This window comes from Polyodon spathula, chromosome 3 (assembly GCF_017654505.1).
Source record: "Polyodon spathula isolate WHYD16114869_AA chromosome 3, ASM1765450v1, whole genome shotgun sequence".
NCBI classification, from domain to species: domain Eukaryota; kingdom Metazoa; phylum Chordata; class Actinopteri; order Acipenseriformes; family Polyodontidae; genus Polyodon; species Polyodon spathula.
Genome location: NC_054536.1, coordinates 1,979,607 through 1,997,073, shown reverse-complemented (window position 1 = coordinate 1,997,073; position 17,467 = coordinate 1,979,607). Strand labels below are relative to the sequence as shown.

The 17,467-nt window shown below is 39.4% G+C and overlaps 1 protein-coding gene across 9 annotated transcripts in view; it reads left to right on the top strand.

The window, feature by feature from the left end:
* Nucleotides 1–17,467, top strand: part of LOC121310040 (5'-AMP-activated protein kinase subunit gamma-2) — a 130,609-nt gene that overhangs the window by 87,580 nt on the left and 25,562 nt on the right. For 5 of the 9 annotated variants that reach the window (XM_041243250.1, XM_041243263.1, XM_041243279.1 and 2 more), the window contains 2 exons: nt 6,395–6,446; nt 13,785–13,894. In XM_041243250.1, the coding sequence (XP_041099184.1) occupies nt 6,395–6,446; nt 13,785–13,894 (162 nt within the window). The remainder of the gene's footprint in view (nt 1–6,394; nt 6,447–13,784; nt 13,895–17,467) is intronic. The other 4 variants (XM_041243255.1, XM_041243272.1, XM_041243316.1 and 1 more) reach the window with 2 other exon arrangements.

Genomic DNA, 17,467 nt, shown 5'->3' with positions numbered 1-17,467 from the left:
GCTTGGTGGATGAAAGTTCTGGTACTGTGCTCCAGTAGTGCTTCCTGCTTGGTGGATGAAAGTTCTGGTACTGTGCTCCAGTAGAGCTTCCTGCTTGGTGGATGAAAGTTCTGGTACTGTGCTCCAGTAGAGCTTCCTGCTTGATAGATGAAAGTTCTGGTACTGTGCTCCAGTAGTGCTTCCTGCTTGGTGGATGAAAGTTCTGGTACTGTGCTCCAGTAGAGCTTCCTGCTTGGTGGATGAAAGTTCTGGTACTGTGCTCCAGTAGAGCTTCCTGCTTGATAGATGAAAGTTCTGGTACTGTGCTCCAGTAGAGCTTCCTGCTTGGTGGATGAAAGTTCTGAGGTTTCTAATTACAAATAAGAATGTGGCAATTGGGAAAACAAAAACTGTAAGCTATGTGCTGTCTCTTGTTTCATTGTGTTCTCAAATTTATATAGTAGCTCAATTAATGGTAAAAGCCTAGTATAGTTCAGTAACACAGCACAGTAAATGCATGTGAACTAATACTGTGCATATACAGTGATAAACTCATGTAAGGGAAGCCCATTAAAAATGAGATCAATGGCAATATTCTAGGTCAGTAATGCACCTATAGTTTCCGTAACACTCAGACATACATCTTTGTTATAACCTTTCTAAAATGAACATTTTGAAAGACATCTTGTGGTTTACTATTCTCTTTATGTGTTTGTATTTAGTGTGTCTTGTTAATGTTTTCTCTTACAATTCTTGACCCTGAATGTTCTTACCTGTGCTTTTACTCTGCTGTACTACACTTTGCTAAGCTCTTCAGAGGGGAGGCGTCTGGTTAGTGTAGTTAATAACCCATTACATTCTATCAGGGGCCGTTACCCGCTCACTGTCTGGATAGCATCTTGTGGTCTAATGTTAACCTGGTTTTAATAGGCTAAGCCATTAGAAGGGTTAAGTGAGGTGCCACATATTGTACTAAATGAGACATAAATATGGATCTGTCATTTGACAGAACACACTCTGTGTAAATATCTGCCATGTAGTATAGCACAGTGCCTGGGAAGGCCTGATTAAAATATAATTAAAAGCTGTTTGGTCTTACATATGACAATTATCGTAGAAGAGCTGGTAAATACCAAATAAATGTTTACATAACGTTGGCTGTGCTTTTCTGCAACTAGCATAAACATTTTTTGACTCGTTTACCCACGAATAGCCCTGAAGGCTGATAATGTTTCCATCTACTTTGCCAGCTTTCGTCGTTGGACAGAATGAAATGCTGAGGTTTCAATGCACAGGCAGAGGTTGAGTCGTCTCTTATGGATTTGTGGTGTCGACATGCACATGTTATAGTTATAGTGTTGCTTTCTCTTATCCCCACACTGCTGCAAACCTTGAAATCTAATTTTCAATTTTTCATCTGCAGCGGTTGTGTTCACTTAAGCCCCAGGTACTTGCACTGGGAATTGGATTTCCTTGTTTGCTTTGGAAAGGGTGATTTAATGGCAGGTCCCATGGTAGAGCTTATTAGATCTTCGGTTAGCGTTCACAGGTTGCTTTCAGGGTTCAAGTGCAACAGAATTGATTTGCAGGAAACCAGGAACTACTGTGAAGAAAACTCAACATGCTTTCAGGGAACTGATATACCCTGTCCATTATGAAGCCATAAAAATGCTGAGCTCTGGCAATGCCTGATGTGTGGGTCTGCAATGCAACACTTTCCTGTACACACATAAGGGTGTCCTTTACTTTGTTTGAAATCAATTCATTAAAACGTCACACACCTGCAGATTCTTTTAATCAATGCAGAAGGTAACTTTCCAAACAGTGTGACTTTTAATTTTCACAGATGTCTCCTGAGAGAAAACTGTTTCTGAAATGCAAAATAAACAGCTAACATTGTCAAGTCTTGCAGATCCCATAGATAGATGCATTTTTTGGGTGTTTTGGTGCACAGTGTATTTCTTGTTGAATTTCAATTAATGATCAGAGGTACAAATTCGTTGTATCAAAGGATTTTGGTCTTTACTACACACTTTACATGTAACGCTTAGTGACTTTCAGATTTGATAAGCACTCTGTACAGAGAGCTGTACATGTTTTACACATTGTATCATAGACTCTGCAGCTGCTGTCAGCATGCATTTCATTATGATATCATGGGCAGGATTTTCAAAAGGTCGTAAATGGTAACTCCAGTGTTAATCAACAAATCAGTATGCCACATTGATTTTGGCATTTTCAAGCGGTCGTTATGCCTATTTCATTATTAAATAATCATCCTAATGTGATTTCCAAAATTATGTTGATTTACAAAATAATGTTAATATTTTGACGAGCAGGGCTTCTTGAAACTATTTATTTTGTTTGTGTGGGAATTTAAAAGGAAATCCATGTTAATTGTCATAAATTATTAATTTGCACTTGGAAAAGGAGGGTTTTAATTAGTGAAAGAGTACATAACTCACCTTGAAACAGAAATTTAACAGACCGCGTCTGTGACACCAACAATACAGAGAGAGAGAGTGTACAGGAGTTAATTTCTTACAGACAACCTAGATCATTCAATATGTATAATTAGAAAAATATTTTAGCCTTTTCTATACTTGTGGTTATGAAGGAGATTTATTCAGTTATTTTAACCGTTTGTAGCCTTACGGTATGTTTGTTGTATTTCTGAAATGATATGCCATTATTTGCACCCAGTGTAATATTAATACCAAGAAATGATCAATGCAGCTGTAGCCTGTCTGAACTCTGGATACGTACATTATATGACAGCGGACCTTACTGTAGATTTTATTTGAATTATACAAATACTAACCTAAGAGTGAGTAATGAAATCTTGGTATAGAAAACAGCATACTAGATATTACAATAAATTTTCCTGAGGTGATTGCGGATCTGCAATGCGTCCTTGGCTTTTATTTATTTATTGCATTCATATAGTGTTTTTTATACAAAAAGGTCGCAAAGCACTTGTGGCAAAGTGGTTGATTGGGTGCAGGTGCAGGAGTGATGCTGTGTGTAATTTAGCAGACAAAGAGGTTTGTAATCCAGTTTGGAAAAGGTTTTATTCTTTTATATCCAGGTCTGGTGACGAAATAATAATCCCCAGCAATACACAACAATGTGTAGTGCACAGAGTAAATAACAACGGGGTTGCAGTCCCAAATAATAAACACAAATATCCATCCCACAATATACTAATACGGTCACCAGTCCTGGGTGTGTGCAGTAGTGCTCGTGGTGGGTGATACAGGTTTATAAGTGACAATAGTGCAGTGCTGTTCCGGGTTTTGTCCTGGCCCTTGGCTACAATTTCGGAACGTGTTAGCCATCTACCAATAACAAACAAGAACAATTATAGACAAAACAAACAAACACTTGCAATACTTTTATGACTTGGTCCTTTCAGGTTCAACTCGTAAACCAAAGCGAAGGAACAGATTGCGTCTCTGTTCTTTTTTATGCCCTCACACATGACACCTTGGTAAACGAGTACAGCCGTCCCTCCAATCCTCGACTGCCACATCGTTTCCCTTTTGGGTCGGTGAGTTAATGCACCAGAATTCCACCCCCTTTCTAGGTGACTTCCCTTGATCCCTGGGAAAGAACTGTTGGGCCAGCCCATCCAAGGTACTCTGTTCTTGCTGCTTAGTGCCCTCTCAGGTTGGGAGGGAGATTTACTACCAAGAATCATTGTGTTTCTGTCACAGTCTTATTTCCATCCCTGACAGGAGCCAGTGAAAGTGTTACTCAGCTCACCAGTCCTTCATGTTTTGCACGGAAAGATCAATCTGTCAAAAGAAAGTGGTCCACAAAGGCCTCAGCTAACATGTGGCTGGTCATGTACAAAATGAACACTGCCGTATTTATGTGTCTAATACCCAAGAGTACAGTATTTTGTTTGCATAAGCGGCCCTTGGACCCCTACATATAATCAGCTTATGTGAACAGGCTGGCTTTGCAGTGTGACAACAGGCCAGGAAATGAATAAATGTCCACACCAGACTGGGGTTTATACCAAACAATAAACAAAACAGTTATACAAAACAAAAGGCACAATGGCCAAAACAAACAGACACGGAACACAACAAGTATCGTGCTGGACTAAACTAGCATGCGTAGCAATTGTTATCTGTTACCTTGTTTCCACGAACCTGCAGCACTGTGCTGGCATTGTTCTGTCACTGTTATGAAAGCACGCCACATTGTTTCCATGATGTTTGTAAAAACTCATGTCAGCACCATACCATGCCAGCATCCTTTCTTACCCGATACTGGCACGGCACGGTAGCTGTCCAGAGCCAGGGGTGTGCGACGAGAATGTGTAACAAAACTGAAAAAATGTGGTAAGGAAAGAACTCCGTGGAAGGATTTTAAAATTAAAATGTTGATAAAAAACATGTTAAGAATATAAAGCAAAAGCAACTGAATACTGCCGTTAGGAACACTAGCCTACCGGAATAAAAATACTTTCCTGGTTCTGTGAAGAAAAATGAAAAGCATTTTGGCTATATTGAAATGAATCCCTATAGCAGTATAAACATGTGCCCTCTTTCAGCTCTTGAATAAACCAGCAAGGCCTGCTGTTTATAGCAATGAACTGCAGTTATGCAGCTAATGGCTTCCAGAGGCTAGTGCATTTGTTTACAAGAAAGAATCTTTATTTATTTTATTTTTTTTGGTTTTATTTTGTGAGTTCATGCATTGGATAGTGTTAGGTGTGTATTATTTGGTGGCAAAACTTATTATCACATGTTGTTTTAGACATGTAAAAATGTTGGGAAGTGGGCTCTTTTCAGCAAAAAAGTCGTGTATATATATATATATATATATATATCTATATATATATATATATATATATATATATATATATATCTATATATGTCACGGGAGGTATTCATAACCCTGTAACTTCAGTTTTAAACACACAAAGAAGACATGTGACATGACGAGTAATGTGTTTTTTTCTGTACACTCAAGCAATATGAAAATATGATTAAAAGATGAATATGAGGCAAAAGTACAGAATGTCACCTTTCATTTCTAGTTGTTTCAACACACACGTTTTACCAACTAATAATAACAGCACTTTCAGAGTTCCATGCCCCTATTTTATGTGAGCATAAGTATTGGGACAATTCAACTGAAAGCAAATATAAGAAGTATAAAAGTTAGTATTTAATCGCAAATCCCTTGCATGCAATAACAGCAGCGAGTCTGCGACCCATTGACTATATAGATAGATAGATAGATAGATAGATAAATAGATAGATAGATAGATAGATAGATATGTAATTCTGTTTAAGGCTGTGGTTTTCTGTTTAATGAATAAAGTACTCCAGAATGCAAACATTAACTAAGGCACATATATCTTTACTACTTCATTACTAATACTGTATTTTGGACTCTAACTTTGCAATATTACTTGACTATAACTAGAATACTGCATATTATTATTATTATTATTATTATTATTATTATTATTATTATTATTATTATTATTATTATAGTAATACTATGATTTGTAATAGTGGGGGTAGGTTAACTGACTGAGCAAAGTCGTATGTAGTTCAAACGTAATATGATTCTTCCTCGCGTACCAGAAAGTCAACGCGAAATTTGGACGCTGCTTACAAAGCGGTTGAGTCTGTTTGAAGAGTCTGCGCTGAAAAAAAACAAAACCTCCAAAATTGTACCGACAACCCCCAGGGCTTTAGGAAGAAGAAGAAACAGAAAACCGTGGTGTTTATTTTACTCCTATGAAGTAGTTAGTAACTGGGGCTTGCTTTTAGGCTGCCAGTGGCTGTACTTATACATATTTTAATGAACGCTTTGTAGATACGAACTGTTCTTGCAAATGCAGTTTACATTCAAAGCACGATCTTTTTCTACCCCGGTTGTGGTTTTTGGCATTGCCTTCCCCTGCATTGGGTAGCACGAATAAAGCAGGGGCATTGTTCGATAGGACTGCGGCGAGCTGGAGCGTTCCACTTGCACCCAGGTGCGGCTGGAGGGGGTCGGGCGGGTATTATACCTTTCATTAAAAAGGCAGACAGAACCGCACTACTCACACAGAACAAGTACGTAGAAAATCAATTTGCGGTCATATGTTGTTTATTTATACAAACGCAGCAGTTATTATTATTAACATTATTATTTGCGCTGCAAAACAAAAAAGCGTCACACTTGTGTGAGTTGACTCGCCAGTCTCCGAGACGAGAAGGAGATGATGGGTTTTGCTCTCTCTGAGTAAGGCATTATAAATCAAGCTCCATGGTGCTGCTGTCGCTTTTTGCTGTTTCAACCTATGAAGAGGCGTGCGCGTTGGATTACTTCCGACATCACAGAGCTGTGCAGCGCCTGCGAGAGATGCAGAGGCTGACTGTGTCCCCTGCACTTGTCTCCACAGGTTCACGGGTTAGCAGAAGGCATGCTGGAGAAACTTGAGCTGGAGGATGAAGGTAAGCGCCTCGTTACTTTATTATTATGTGCATAACACATTGCAGCGCTGTAACCCTGATGGGGTAGAAACAAAAGAGCATCAGACTTCGGGTAGTGTTGTTGTTGTTTGTAATGAACAGTAAAGCGATTACCGTGACAAACATACTGGAGAGGAACTTCAAAATCACTTGACAGGGTTCAGCAGAATCGCATGCTGGTAACGTCTAAGCTGAAGAAACCGCTGCATGAAACGTAGCCAGGTTGTGACCCTATTACATTGCACTCTCTTGCACTATTGCACATATACAAATAACGGTATCGTTCGTAGGTACTACAGGTGCACCTTGCTGTTATTGGTGGAATTAGGCATCTTTTTGGAAGTAGTATTATTCCTGTTTCAGAGATAGCGCAGTCTATCGATATATGCGCCTTTAAATGCAAACCGAGTAACTCGTTGTTGTTTGTTTATGTATTTTCTGTTATGCAAACATCTTTAATTGTATGTAGTTTAGTCAATGAATATTCTTATGCATAATGTTAATTCATGTTTGCGTGAACAGTATACACTTAGATTACGTTATTTAAACATTAATTCAAATGACATGAACTCCCCTTTGTGGGGTATTTTCAGAAATGGGGCAGTGACTATAGATTAATACACAGTATAGCATTACTGTACATGCTTTGTGTTGTACGCGAAACGCAATACAAATCAATGCACATGAGTGATTTTCTTGCTATCGATACGCAGGTAATATTACCATTCGGGTTGCTGCTGGATTGCTGGATTATACATTGCTCGCTTAATGTGAGCACCAATGACCGCTGTCATCGTGTTCACTGTGGGGGGTTTGCAGTCTGTTTTACATCCGACCCAAGATGTAATGCGTGTGCAGATTGTGTTTTTGTTGTGGTAGCGAGTCTGTGTAAAGATTCGCATAGCAGATGGATTCCTCGATTGTTTCGTTGCACTTGTTTGGTGTGCTGCGCAAGCAGCGAGTTACCCCTCACAGGAGCATTACAATAACACCGGAGATACCAGAGCGGGGATACAATATTGTACCTGCGCAAACTACTTGCTGAATGCACAGTTAAAAAAAAAGATTTTTGCTGGTGAATGTTTTACCCCATTAGTAATGGCTTCTTGCAGTGGTGATCTGTTGACTGAATTGAACATCCTCTGCTTTCTCTCAAATAGAATTGCTACTGGGCTGTAAAACATTTAAAACAACACAACAGGGTGTCTGGAGACAATAGGAAGTGTTACTGGCAACACAGCCCCTTTAGACCCCACTGTAACACTGTGTGCAATCTGCTGCTATTCCAGCAGCCTCAAGAGCCAGCCCTAACTCTAGATCATTAGCTTGACCTTCCAGGGTTGTCTCTGCCAGATTTAGACATGCTTTCCAGTAACAGCCCTCTGTACTGAGCTGTTAAAACCTCAAGACTTCTGAGGTGAATGCGCTCCACTCAGAACTCCTTGCAGGGATATTCTTCTGAGGTGAATGCGCTCCACTCAGAACTCCTTGCAGGGATATTCTTCGGAGGTGAATGCGCTCCACTCAGAACTCCTTGCAGGGATATTCTTCTGAGGTGAATGCGCTCCACTCAGAACTCCTTGCAGGGATATTCTTCTGAGGTGAATGCGCTCCACTCAGAACTCCTTGCAGGGATATTCTTCTGAGGTGAATGCGCTCCACTCAGAACTCCTTGCAGGGATATTCTTCGGGGGTGAATGCGCTCCACTCAGAACTCCTTGCAGGGATATTCTTCTGAGGTGAATGCGCTCCACTCAGAACTCCTTGCAGGGATATTCTTCTGAGGTGAATGCGCTCCACTCAGAAATCCTTGCAGGGATATTCTTCTGAGGTGAATGCGCTCCACTCAGAACTTCTTGCAGGGATATTCTTCGGAGGTGAATGCGCTCCACTCAGAACTCCTTGCAGGGATATTCTTCTGAGGTGAATGCGCTCCACTCAGAACTCCTTGCAGGGATATTCTTCTGAGGTGAATGCGCTCCACTCAGAACTCCTTGCAGGGATATTCTTCTGAGGTGAATGCGCTCCACTCAGAACTCCTTGCAGGGATATTCTTCTGAGGTGAATGCGCTCCACTCAGAACTCCTTGCAGGGATATTCTTCTGAGGTGAATGCGCTCCACTCAGAACTCCTTGCAGGGATATTCTTCTGAGGTGAATGCGCTCCACTCAGAACTCCTTGCAGGGATATTCTTCTGAGGTGAATGCGCTCCACTCAGAACTCCTTGCAGGGATATTCCTACAGCTGTGGCCAAAAGGCTTTCACCCCCTATATAGAATTAACTAATATTGCTTCATAAAGTCGATGAAACCTGCTGAATAATGTTGCTTTAACATATTGAATTACATACTACTTTGTAGTTTTCCAGATACAGTATTTACTTCTTGAACCTAAGTGCAGTACATTTACTCAATTTAAACAATAATAATAATAATAATAATAATAATAATAATAATAATAATAATAATAATAATTGTATTTCAAATTTAAAGTACCTTTTTGCACAGCAAATTTGTGGTATATATGTGTATGATAAAAAAAAAAAAAAGATTGGAGAGTCGCTCAATTTAATAAAGCTTATAAAGAATCTGACCCAGAAATGCAACCACCTGATAATTACCCACTCAAAACAAATAGATAGAGATGCAGGATATGGTATTTTTCACCAGAGAGCATTGTGCTTTCTTATTGTCTGTAAGCTGAGAATTTAGTTTCTATCTCGAAATTGCTGGCCTTTGTTTACTGTTGCATCCAGTAATTAATTGCTTCAGAAATACACAAAGTTGTTGTGTGCATGTATACCCCATACAGAGAGCAGCAGCTGGTGATCTAGCTTCCCCATTTGCATTTGTGTGTTATAGAGTCATCTCTATTTGCAGTGTTGCAGATAGCAGCAGCTAGAAATAGTGGAACAACCCCTTTGCTTTGTTCTTCTGAAGCAAGTATGCTAGCCCCTTCCGTTGGTCCTGCTAAAGCTAATTCTATCAGTGAGTTTACAGCGGCATGCTGTAACTCCTCTGAGCCGTCCAGTGTGATAGTTTAGAAGAATTCACCCAAAGTTTAGTTTAGTACTCCACGTGGGAGTTAGCTTTTTATTTCATTTCTGTAAATAATAAAAACGGCACGAAAGTGCTTGAAAACTTCAATCCTGTGTTGGGTCCAGTGTTTTAATTGGGCAAACGAGCCCGAGTTAGTTCAAATCTTTCACACAACTCCCAAGGCATGTCTAATTATACTTTATGAAATGCAGTTAGAGCTCTTTTTCCCCTAGTTTTAGTGTATTCATTATTAATACATTGTTTTCATCGAGTTCTTGTATTTTTTTATTTTCCTTTCATACCAAGCTAAGAATAGACTAGAGGGATACAGACAGTCATTGTCTCTTGGGATTGTCTGGCTGATTATGGAATTTGAGATACTGGGATAGAGGCAGCAGCCCATTAAAATGTATTACTGAGGTTGCACCCTGTGTCCTCTGAAGTTCAGGAACTGAATTATAGAAAGACCTCCATCTCAGAGTTGCAGCTCTGTTTTATTTTAGATTCTATTGATTTAAGTATTACTATGCAGGACAGCTGCTATAAGATCGTTACCTTTATTAAAAATGTGGACAGATTAATCTTCCGGTTAATCAGCTAATGCCCATAAATTAACTGATCGCTCTGTCCAGCAAGGGAAGGGAACATTTTACATGGATGTTGTTATTTTTACATGTATTTATGTGTTTATGTTGTTTGATAATTCATTGATGATGAAACTAGAAAGTCTTTAAAAGGTGGATATACAAAATTAAATATATTAAATTTTCTGTTTTACAGGTAAGCGTTTAAATATTTAGGAACTTTTGCTGTATAATAACATGACAGTTGCGATTACATAAGCCATTTTTTACCGTGAAAACAGTACAACCTTAGTTCTTCGAAAGAAAAGGTGCGATACCCAGTAACCCATGCTACCCCACCCGAAAGAAAAGGTGCGATACCCAGTAACCCATGCTACCCCACCCGAAAGAAAAGGTGCGATACCCAGTAACCCATGCTACCCCACCCGAAAGAAAAGGTGCGATACCCAGTAACCCATGCTACCCCACCCGAAAGAAAAGGTGCGATACCCAGTAACCCATGCTACCCCACCTGAAAGAAAAGGTGCGATACCCAGTAACCCATGCTACCCCACCCGAAAGAAAAGGTGCGATACCCAGTAACCCATGCTACCCCACCCGAAAGAAAAGGTGCGATACCCAGTAACCCATGCTAACCCTTCAGAAGGAAAAGGTGTGATACCCAGACTGTTTTCCTCCACTATAGGATACTGTGACACTGAGAAACATGTAGGAATAAGAGCAGGCCGTTCAGCCAATCTATGCTTCTCTGATTCTAGTAGCTGATTGATCTCAAAACTTTGACAAGTTGTGTCTTTAAGGATACCAGTAATTCTGCATTGACGTGATAACTAGGTAACTCATGCCAACCCTTGAGCACTCACTCACAAGTCCATCTCCACTTAATTTCCAGTTGTGGCTGCTTTCTCTGTTGTGCTTAAAGTGTTGTGATAACTTTGTCAGCTTACCCCCTAATTCTTCTTTGTTCTAGGCAACTGTTCTGTTTGCCTTTTTTGGTTGCTTCCTCACAAGAAAACCAGTTCATTATGATTCAGTGTTGTAGTGTAAACCAGAAGAAAACTGTCTTTAGAAGCATGTTTGTCTCTGTAATTGGAAAAGCTTGAGTTTCTAAATCTACAGTAATTCCAGAAGAAATCTTTGATATGCATTTTAACTGTGTCTTTCTCAGTGTCTTTAGTTTCAATATTCCTTCAAAGTGTTTTTCAGTTTTACTACATGTTGTGCTACTGGCTATTTTGAAGATATGGATAAGACAGGTCAATCACGTCCACATTGCCAGCACTGTAGTGACTGCATTGTACTTGCAGTAACAGCATAGCTGGTCCTGAGCAAGATTCAAGCTGTGTAGCTCTGGGGTAATGATGAAAAGCAGCCCCTGCACTTGCCGCTACTAACTCACAACTTGTATATTTTACTCACAAGCTTTAACTCCACTTTGTCAAGTACATGCATGCTGTTTACTGTGCACAGACTGGCTGTGTTCTGTTCTTGTTAGCAGATTTCTGCACAGAAAGGAGCAGTAATGAGGGACAATGGGAGGGTATGGGGAGGGGAGGGGAGGGGAACCCACTTTAGGGAAAGCAAAGCGTTCTTGCCTCAGCTGTTGTTTCTATGGGTTCAACCTGAATTTAAAAAAAAGGGCCACCTGTATTTACTGAGTTGAATTCCATTCATGCATCGTATAAACATGTGTATTTATACAGTGTCTCTTCTAGCCAGTTCTGACAGTGGTCAGTCCTGTTGTCATTATACAGTAAGCAAGGTTATCTGTGCTGTTTGCTAGCACCGTTCTTTTTCTAGAGTGTAGCGCTTGTTGTCACTGACAGGAACAGGCCTGTAATCGTGTTAATGTCTAAGCAGTCCATGACAGTTAGGGAGCAGTAAACTGTTCCAGCAATGAAAGGCATTGGAACGCTTTGCATCCGGAACACGGAGCTCAAGCAGGTGCTGTAAGATTCCAAATAGAAGCTCCACAGGACTGTGCCAGACACCAAGGACCCATAGCTTGAAGAGAAACTGTGTGGATGTGATCCATGCTGGATTGTTAGTTGTGAAGTTAATGATCCCTCCCTGGGATGGCATCACCCTTGCGAAGGGGATATTTTGTAGTGGAGACAGTCATACATACTGTATATCTCACTCCATTGATTTCTCTGCATATCTGGAGAAACTGCTTTTCCGATTGTCATTGAAACTTATTTTGCATAACTTGCAATAATATCAGATTGTGGTGATTTATAGGGTGCTGTCTGTCTGCACATCCATCCGTCTGTATGTGGCACATAGACTTTTCTAAGTGAGAAGCATGTATCCAGTTGTCATGCAACTTGGTATTATTATCACACTGGTAGCTCTAATTTTTAGTATACAGGTGTGGCAGGGGTACATGCTGTTGACTGTTACTAGGGGTGTAACGAGTCCTCGTACTTTCTTTACATGATCTACTGTATGGTAATAGATTTATGGACTGTATCGCATATATTGTGGTGCAAGACCCAAAGCACAGCATGGCTAATTGTAGCTCACCAATGAAGAATGAAGTGTTTTGTAGTTTTATGAATACATACTCTCTCTAACTCATTTAAGACAGGCCAACATTACATGATCATTTGCTGTTACTGTGCATCACACCAGTAGCCTATCAGCACCATCACATGTATCAGCACACTCCTATCGCTGCTTATAGATTGTGATTCGGGTGGTATCAGGATATTGGTCTGTCGTTACAGCCCTGCCTGTGGGATTCTATCGCTTCTTGTAGATTGTGACTCGGATGGAATCAGGATATTAGTCTGTCGTTACAGCCCTGCTTGTTGCTTGTGGGATTCTAATCTTGTTTCCTGCTTGTGTGGATACTGCACACACCGTGTTTGTAGTTAATCTTTTTTTAACTGGAAGTGTTTGCTAATAACCGGTAAAACCAGTCTCCTGTGAGTGGCTGTGGAAACATGACTGTACAGGTCTGTCTAAGGTGTTCTCATCTTCTCTAAATATTTACTGAAATCCCTTGCATCTGAAAAGCAGCCCTATTGAACCTTGTTAGACATGATGTTGGATTTTTGGACGCTCTCTTTTGGTTGTCCTTTCCTAGGATACCGCTGTGTTCATATACTGTAGCACTAGTAGGTGCAGGAATTTAAACACAGACTTCTTTCAATACGTCAAGCTGGTCTGTTTCTTATTAGGGCTGCACTTCGCTGGTCTTTGTTCAGAATGCTTTTCAAAACAGGCTTGTTCATTGAACTGAGAAAAGCCAAATAGTTTGTCATTTGTTTACTTTTGCCCACAGATCTTGGATTAATGAGTGAAGTCAGCCCTATATTGTATGATTTTTTTTTTAGCTTCTAAGCCTTGTATGGCTGCAGTGCAGTGATTGTTACATAAAGCTGTAAAAGTTTAAAGGGTGTATACTAAAATTGTTGACCTTTTATAGCTCTTCAAAAAGTTTCCTCCCTTCCAGAGTGTAAACAACTGCAGTTGAATACTGTTTCTGAGAATCTAGTTGAAATTTGAATACATACCATTATTAGAAAACATTAAAATGCAGATGTGTAGCTTTACTTTTGTATTTGCATTAATGACCCTGTTTAGACTGTGTGACTGATAGGACACTTCAAGGGAATGACCCTGCATTAATTGGTGTGTTAACTTGTGTTGCCGTTCACATAACCTGCTTTTATCATGTGTTTGACTTGCAGCAGTTGAAGAACCAGAGAGTGATATTTACATGAGGTTTATGAAGTCACACAAGTGCTATGACATCGTGCCGACCAGCTCCAAGCTTGTTGTCTTTGACACTACATTGCAAGTAAGTCTGTTTCAAATTATTATATTCATTATTATTATATTGGTGACGGTTCAGATTCCTGTTACAGTCTGAGATACAGATGTTGTTAATGTTAAACTCCTTTAGAAATGGCTTGAAAGCAATAAACAAAAGAACAGTGTCATGCATTTGTGACCATTTGTGGCTACGTGTTCCTTTTATATTACTGTTTAAAATTCCTTGCATGTGTGGCCTAGTAAAGCCAGTGATTTTAAATAATTTGCCTATTTTGACAATTGTCCAAGAATGTCACTTCTGGTGGTTTGATTTCATATGCACAACAAATCAAAACAGAAGCAATGGGGTGTTCTAATACATGTGCACACTGCTGAACTACAGAAGCAATGGGGTGTTCTAATACATGTGCACACTGCTGAACTACAGAAGCAATGGGGTGCTGTTATAACTGTGCACATGACTGCACGCCAGTAAGAAAACAACACATGGAGTTAATGTGGCATTATCTACTACTAGTAGGGGCAGAGTGTTGCAGGGAGACTTGTTTCCAGTTACACTCTGGTGAGGCCACAGTGGTGATTTTAAACCTATGAGTTTGAAAAAAAAAACCTTTAGTTGAGATAACTGATATTTCATACCCATACTTTCAATCCCTTAGGATTGCCTCTGCTTTTATCTGAGCCAGTTCTGAAGTGCTGTGATAGCCAGGACGAGTTTTTAGTCCATTATGTTATCTACTGCCCCCATCCCCCATGTGTTCTATCTCTCTCCCCCTGCCTCCTCTGCTTGCTTGTGCTCTATCTCTCTCCCCCTGCCTCCTCTGCTTGCTTCTGTTCTGTCTCTCCCGTCTCCTTTTCCTGCTTTGTGTGCCAGTGTTTCAAGTAATCGTGCAGCTTACACGTACTGTAACTGATCCCCATTCCTCACAGATCTGTATACAGATAATCCACCGCAGCTCAGTGACAGCACTGCAGAGCTGCAGACAGAAAGCTATCAACTCCTCCAGTGCCTTTTAAAGAAAATAAAAGGAAGCCAATGCAACAGAACTACAGTATTACATGGAAAGAAAGTGAAAGGAAACCCTGCTAACCTTTTATAATGCCTTATCCACGGATTCATGATTCACACTTTGAACTAGAAACTCTGTGTGTGTTTGCGTGTCTGTGTGTGTTTTTGCTTGTCTGTGTGTGCGTGTCTGTGTCTATCTCTGTGTCTCTCTGTGTGCGTGTCTGTGTCTTTGTGTCTGTCTACATGTCTTTGTCTGGTTGTCTGTGCATGTGTGTCTGTTGATTTGAGCAGATAGAACCTAACCCCGTTAAATGTCACCGTTACCCGTTCCCCTCTCATCCAAACGAACTTTTGAAATGGTTTCTAGACGTAACAGTTTTTCAAAGAGTAACAGTAAACCTTTTCAACTTACAGAGTGACAAATAAACACGCTAACTTCAAATGTGAACTATCACTATCAACCATGTTTTGACTTGTTTAAAAAAAAACACACACACACACACACAAACCAATTTAGACTAATAACAGCTGGCAGCTGTACAAAGTAGCCCTGGGGAAAAGGTAGTGTTACCAGACATTCCGGGAGCGGCCCAGTTTGCAGCCTTGATTTTTTGCCCTGGTTGAAAACAGTAAAATCGTTCAGTTGTCCCAGTTCTGCTGTTGTATTTCTATTTAAAAGTATCAGTGTGCTCAGCAAGTGAACAGCAGAGTCATTTATATTAGGGTGTGTTAGTGCCATTGAAAAAAAAAAATATTAACAATCATATGGATTATTTGTTTTTAAAAAATCATGTTTAAATTGCAATAGCTGATCTAGTTTTTTCTTCCAATTATAGCTTGTTGTACATTTAACATGTTTTGATTAGATGACAAATGATCTACAATAAATACATCTAATGTTTAATTTGTCAATTAGTATTGTTTATATATATATATATATATATATATATATATATATATATATATATATATATATATATATATATATATATATATATGTATTTTAATGGTGTCTGTGAATTAATAAAACACCCCCAGTTTTTCACTGTGTAAATCTGGAAACCATATGAAAAGATGAGGAGGAGGTGCTGCAGATACATTGGCAGCTGGTAAGAGAACACTGAGATTTTTATCAGATTCATTTTTTTTGAAGTACAGATCAGCACACCAGGCTTGTGAGCAGGGCAGAGATGCTTCTCTTCACACTGAACATTTGCTGTTGTGAGTTTTGTACAGGGTTTGCAGACAAACCGAAAGTAGCCAAGTCAGACAGTTTCGATAAAGGTTTTAAGACAACCCTTGTAATCTTAGTTTACTGAGTTCATTGTGCTGCCAGGTAGCAGCTCATGCATAAGGAAACACTGACAACCTGTGCATAAAAACAGAATTAGGAAACCTGACGGCTGTGAAAAGCAGATGGCCCAGTCGGTATCCAACACTTCCTGCTGTTTTGCTGGTAACTATACAGGACAGATCTGCCAAGGTGACTAGTATTTTATCTTATTAGCACTACCTTCTTACATTTCAGTACAACCTATTCATGTGTGCATAAACAGCCAAGTTATCATGGAAGGATGTTTTAAAATCCATGTGAAATCCAGTTAGAAAAAAGTCGTGATCTAAAATAAGACCCAGCAAAGAAACTGTGCATCAGTGTTCCGTGCACTCGCCTACATCACAGTGCACAGATCGGCACTCTGTTTAAACTGTATTTACAGAGGGCTTTGCTCATATTGAGATGAATTTCCAGCCATCGTACAAAATGTGGTTCTTCACAAGTCACTTCTCTTCATCATAACGAGCAGCATGTGTATGGGTCATTCTACGGAAAGGGGACAAATTGGGGTTCCAAAGAATTGAGAAATTGATGTGATATTTTTTTTTTAGTGAAACAACCAAAATTAAATAAATAAAAAGTGTTATCTGCATATAACAACATAACTCAGCCGAGTGCAAATTTTTATGTATTTTTAAAATATGTGTGTTCAGAAATGTTTTAGCACATAAATCTGTCATCGCTGTAACACAACTAAAAACTGTTGTATAAAGAGAGATAGAATACATAAAATCGATTAGGCATTATAACATTACACATCAGTGAAAATATTTCTTTAATTTTTCGAAAGATAATTTTCATATTTAATGACTAATAAAATTAAAGTTATACTTCGCGTCAGCGCTTTATCAGGTTTTGCACTGATGTTTTTAATATAAAAATATGTCCACAACCAAACTCTTATTACTGCTTAAAATATGAACCCCTTAACCCATTGCTAATATAACTTTCACTGCTGCCAATGCGGCTGCAGTCTTATTCGCTAAAATAACTGTTGTTACAGTAATGACATTAGTGACGGTAATGACAGCTTGTTACAGTAATTCAATTTAAACCATGATTTAAAATAAATATGCAAAGAAATAAACCATTTATAGTGACACTACACAGATTCCAAAATAGGTTTTATTGGAAATCGTAAAGCTTTCAAACAGATTGGGGCTGATATAACAGTAGGTGTAGTGCAAACAGTTGCGGCTGCAAAATCCTGATTGCCAAGCGGCCAGGCAATTGTTTTACACTGTGGCCTGTGT